This window comes from Rhinopithecus bieti, unplaced genomic scaffold (genome assembly GCF_001698545.2).
Source record: "Rhinopithecus bieti isolate Rb0 unplaced genomic scaffold, ASM169854v2 scaffold_54056, whole genome shotgun sequence".
Classification (NCBI taxonomy): domain Eukaryota; kingdom Metazoa; phylum Chordata; class Mammalia; order Primates; family Cercopithecidae; genus Rhinopithecus; species Rhinopithecus bieti.
This window is the reverse complement of record NW_016821158.1, coordinates 460,329-465,755: the sequence shown is the minus strand read 5'-3', so window position 1 is coordinate 465,755 and position 5,427 is coordinate 460,329. Positions and strand designations below refer to the sequence as shown.

General features: G+C 57.9%; 1 protein-coding gene across 3 annotated transcripts in view; it reads right to left on the bottom strand.

Annotated features, from left to right (window-relative positions):
• Positions 1-5,421, bottom strand: part of ATP2A3 (ATPase sarcoplasmic/endoplasmic reticulum Ca2+ transporting 3) — a 37,599-nt gene extending 32,178 nt beyond the window's left edge. For all 3 annotated transcript variants that reach the window (XM_017860201.1, XM_017860202.1, XM_017860203.1), the window contains exon 1: positions 5,261-5,421. In XM_017860201.1, coding sequence (XP_017715690.1) covers positions 5,261-5,378 — 118 coding nt within the window. In that variant the 5' untranslated portion in view covers positions 5,379-5,421. The remainder of the gene's footprint in view (positions 1-5,260) is intronic.
• Between the last annotated feature and the right edge of the window lie 6 nt (positions 5,422-5,427).

The window sequence follows — 5,427 nt, the reverse complement described above, 5'->3', positions numbered from 1 at the left end:
TTTCCCCACACGGAGTCTCATTCTGTTGCCAGGCTGGCGCGATCTCAGCTCACTGCAACCTCTGCCTCCTGGGTTCAAGTGATTCTCCCGCCTCAGCCTCCCGAGTAGCTGGAATTACAGGCACCTGCCACCACGCCCGGCTAATTTTTTATTTTTATTTTTAGTAGAGATGAGGTTTCACCATGTTGACCAGGCTGGTTTCGAACTCCTGACCTCAAGTGATCCGCCCACCTCGGCCTCCCAAAGTGCTGAGATCCCAAGATGCTAGCCACCGTGCCTGGCCTTCCTTCTCCAACATTTTACTTGTGCCATTCCTTCTATGCACAGCAGCATCCCATCTCCTCATCTGAACCCCCTTTCCAGGAAGCCCCTCCCCTACCTCATCGATGTGCCCTTCTCTGAACAGTCGCCAGTATCCCCCCACCACACTGGAACACTTCCAGGGTGGGGCGAGACTGAGTCATCCCTGTGTTTATGCTGAGTCCTTACAATCATTGTTTACTCTGTTGCTCCACGGTGTAAGCCTACAGTCCAGAGCCAGGGAGAAGGGGGGTAAGCGATGCCCCGGGCTGCCCCAGGCTCCACACCCCTGCTCCCCTCATCCCCCTTCTACTCCTTCCTTCATTGGAAACTGGTATTTCAGCTTCTAAATGTCAGTTGCAGCCGGGAGAGGCAAGCACTCACCCAGGTCTTCCTCAAAGGTAAATTTACAGAGCAATTAAATCGTCACTTACAGAGTCAGGGAGAGGCCCTGGCGAGGCAGGGCCCGCCCAGCCCACCTGGCCCTGCCTGTGTCTCCGGGGTCCACCTAGAGTGGACACCTGACCTTGCTCTGCGGGGGCCACTGCGGGGCCTTGGGAAGTAGCTCTCCGCTCTGCAGAGGGGCCTGCAGCACCCCTGGCTTATCTGGAGCTGGAGATGAAGGTTTGCCCAACATCTCTTCGCCCAACTGTGCTGTGGGAGAAAACAGGCCCTGCCTTAGGGTGCAAGAGGGTGAGGGGGCCCAGCTGGGCAGGCCTGATGCTGCTCCTGGGGGCTCCGGCTGCCCAGCAGAGGCCAGTGGGAGTGAAAACTAGGGTGAAGCATGAAAGATGTTGAGCTTCCGAAGGGCTGCAGGCAAACCACCCCCTCTCAGATCCTGCACGGCCCTTATGGGATCTCAGGGTCCCAGCCCTGCTATCCTGAGGAGCAGCAGGTCCAGGAAGGGGCAGGTCTGCCCAAGGCCACCCAGCAAGCAGGGCCACTCGGATGGCTACCTCCTCCTGACACACTCCGTTCCTCTTGGCCTGGTTTCCGTGGGCTACGCATATGGGTTGCCCGAGTTTCAGCGCCAACTAGGGCCTGGAACTTATTTGAGGGCAGCAAATAAGGACAGAGCCAAGAAGCCGCTGGCAGGAGTCTAAATCTGGACCACCTGTCCCACCTGGCAGCCCTGGGGCCAAGGCGCTCACTGCAGATGGTCTGCGTGTGGCCCAGGAAGGCAGGCTTCTGCCCGGCTTGCCAGCTCCCTTGAACAGAGACCACCTCAGGAGACCTCCTGGGATCTGCCCAACTCCCATGTCACTGGGGTCTCCAGGAAATTTAGCTACAGGCACGACATGCCCAACAGAGCCAGGTCTCTTGCCTTGGCTCCAGTCCAGCAGAGGAGATGGGCAGCCCATCTGGTGGTTCCTTAACATAGAAAAAGACACTCAACATGACTTTAAACAGAAAGAGGCCAAGCAAACCTACGAAAGGACTCTTCCACCAGACTGGCACAGATCAAACCGTCTGATCCTCCCCTGCACTGGCGAGGCAGCGGAGAACGAGCCGGTCACTCGGCCCAACTGCACAGAAAACCAACTCTTTAGTGACAGCTGATGACACTGAAAATATACACCCACTTAGACCCCACAGTTCCACCCCAGGAATGCGTCCTTCAGTGATATTCACAAGTGCGTGACATGATGTGGCAACAAGAATACTCCTTGCGATATTGCGCGTCATAACAGAGGCTGCCAACAACACAAGCGTCCACCAGAATTCAGAGAAAAGCCACACGCTGAAATCCCACGCAGCCACTAGGAAGCCCCACCGTGCTCTTCCTGGCACCGGCTCCAAGAATGACTGTCAAGGTCAAAGCAGGGACAAAGAGCGCTTATCCTCCTCCTGCTGCCGTGTGGGAAAAGATCACAAGGTCACAGCTCCAGATGTGTGTATGCACGGACTGTCTTGGGAAGAAGACACAAGAAACTGGGGGGACTGGGAATGGGTGGCTGGGGACAGAGTCGGAGACTTTGCTGTGTACCTTTTGTATCCCTTGAAGGTTGCACTGTGCACATTTTTATTCAGAAAATAAAAAAGATGTAAAAGAAAAAGCCCCCCAAGGAAGCTGAACTCTGGGTACCTCTGGCACCTGCAAAGGTGGGCTCACAGGAGGTCCTGGGGCCAGGAGCCTCCCCACTCACTCCCTGTTGGGGCTTGGGGCAGATGGTGTTTTATGTGTGAGTGGAGGGGTTCCTGGCTAGCATGCTCACTGACTGTGCCGCTTAGGCTTCCCAGCTCTGAAGTGTCTGTCTGCAGTGAATGGGGAGGGTGGAAGGTGGGGTGGGATCCTCAGCCCCTGCCTCCCTTCCTCCCTCGCCCAGCAGAATTTGCAAGCTTCAGGACTTAAGCAAATGACTTCCTTGTGGTTTCTACACTAACGACCTTGCAGGTGCACAGCCTCCTGGGGTGGGGAGAACACACGTCTCTGGGATGTCCCTTCTACCCACAGGCCTGACCCACCCTGCCACGCAGCTGGTGGCCAAGAGCCCGCCCCAGCCTCTTCTGCGACAAGGAAGGATGACTTGGTGTCTGTGACCTCACTAAAGACTCACAAACAACCCTGGGAGATGGGTTCTATGGTAGCCTCACTTATGGAGAAGAAACTGAGGCACAGAGAGGCAAAGAGGCTGGTCCAGCATTGCAGAGCTAAGAAGGGGCAGGGTTAGTGTTCAAAGCCTCATCAGCCCCACCCCAGCGGCTGTGCTAGAACATCTGCGCCTCCTCCTCAAGCCACGGCAAGCATGTGGCACGAAGGAACAGCTGGCTCCCCTCTACTCACCTAATGACTTCTAGAGCCCTGGAATGCCCCCCAGTCCCAATCAGTGATCTGAGAGAAGAGCCCTCTAGGGACCCATGGAGGCTGGAGGCAAAGCTGAAAAAGTTGCACCAGCGGACCCAAACTCCTAGCACAGGCGCCGACACCAGGGTTCCGGAGCCTGCAGAACTTGTGACTCTCTTGTACAGATGGGGAAACTGAGGCCCAGAGAGGAGCAGGTACCCAGTGCTAGCTCCACCACCTACTGTGTGACCTCGGGCAAGTGGTTTAACCTCTGGGTGCTTCCGTTTCCTCCTGTATAAAACGGGGATGACAACAGTTCCTCCCTTACGGAGTTGTTTTGGGGAGGAAATGAGATAATAGACGAAAAAAGCTGAGAACAGTACCTGTCACATAGTAAGTGCTCAGTGAACATCAGCTTTTATTATTAATACTATCAACGCCCAGAGGATCCAGGGGAGCCAAGCAATACCCCTCCCCAACTTCTCCCATCACATCCCAACACACATCTACCCTCTGTGCATCTACACACCACGCCAAGCCCACAGCCTTCCTCATCAGCTCACACAGGTGTGCAGTGGCCAGGGCACCCCAAGATCTCATCTAACCAAATAACCGGTGGGGAAGGCTGGGGCTCCCTCGCTCCCAGCCAGTTCCTCCTCTGCTGGACCAAAGAAGACATGATGTCAGAAAGGAGACAGACCTTGGCTAGGGTCATACAGGAGCAGAATTTGTGTGATTCCAGGGACAGGCCAAGGGCTGCGTCTCCAGTTTCCCTCGGGAATCAGGATTCCCAAGCTGGAGGCTATAGTAGCACAAAAGAGGTAGTGGGACCCCAGACCTGCCTGCCACAGCCCTCGCCCCTAGCCCACTGCAGGGTCAGAGGCAGGCCATGCTGCCCAGCTCTCCTGCAGCAAAGCACAACCTCCCTGCCAAGTCACTAATGGGGGATATTAAATAATATTTATCTCCCCAGTTCCTCCCACAGCTCAACTAAATATAGCAACTAATTTTTTTGAAAAAGGATTTCTGCTCCAGAAAGATAATATTTATATAAGAGGTGGTTTTCATAAACCAATACAAAACCCAAAAGTCCTTTTCTGACACCTTTTCCTAATTTTCAAGCTAGCCCTGAGTAGTAGGAGCCCAGGGCTAGAATACCTTCCCCTCTGGCTGGCTGGGAACCCCAAAAGGGCAAGGCTGCAAGTCCCCAAAGGATGCAGACCTAGGCTGCCCTCTGAAGATGGTGAGGGCATTTCTCCTGGCATTCCTCACACTCTGCCCCGCGCTGAGGGCATGAGCAAGGGGGTGGCAGATCCTGCCTGGAAGGGATGTGGGGAGGGCACCTGTGTATCTTCCACCCTCATGGGACCTCCAAGGTGCCAGGCCACATCTGGACAGTACCCGGTGGCACTCAATGTGCCTTCTAGCACAAAGGAGAATCCCACACTCCTTTGACGGAGGTGAGGACGAAATGATACCCCTCCACCCGAACAGCAAGGGCGTGAAGCCTCCCTCCCTCCCCAGAGATGGGAAAGGCCTCCCTGGCAGCTCCCTGAGGCCTTGACTCCGCCACCCCAGGAAGGTGGGTCTCCCGCCTCAGCAGTTCAAAGCCCCCACCGACTCCGCCAGCCACATCCGCTTCGGGTTGCAGAAAGAGGAAGACCTGGGGTGGGGGTGGGGGCCCCAAGGCTGCTAGCTGATAAGCGGCACTTTCTTGGGCATTTTCTGGAGCCCTCAGGGGAGACCCTGGAGCCAGCTGGGAGGGCTAGCCTGAGTCTCCGGCCGTCCCTCGCCCGCCGATGTCAGCGCTGCACCTGCACGATACCGGCGGGAGCGGCGCGGCGTGGGGGTGGAACACGGTCCAGGATGGGGTGGAATAACGCTTCCAGGGTGGACGGGGCCGGGGTGGAGGTGGGAAGTCCGGGAGGACCGCGCAGAGGGTGCCAGGCGTCCGGTCTCCCCAGCTGGAACCCGACCCCAGCCCCCAGTCCCCAGTCCCCAGTCCCCGCGCCCGCGAAGGTGGCCGCGCAGCCCCGCCGGGCGCCCCAGGAGCATCCGAAGAGGTTTCCGGAGCCCTCGCTTCCTGCCCGCCCAGAGCCGGGTGGGGAAGCAGGAGGGGAAACTGAGACTGCGGCGCGCGCGGCCCCCGCTCCCCGGCCCGGCCCGCGCGCTCACCGTTGGGGCCGTAGCGCTCCCGCGCGCCGGTCACCTGCGCCGGGCTCAGGCCGCCCTCGGCTGTCACCGAGAAGTGGCGCAGCACGTCGGCGGCAGGGAGCAGGTGCGCCGCCTCCATGCCTCCGCCCGGCCGTCTGCGCCGTCGGCACCGTCGAGGCCGCCTCTCC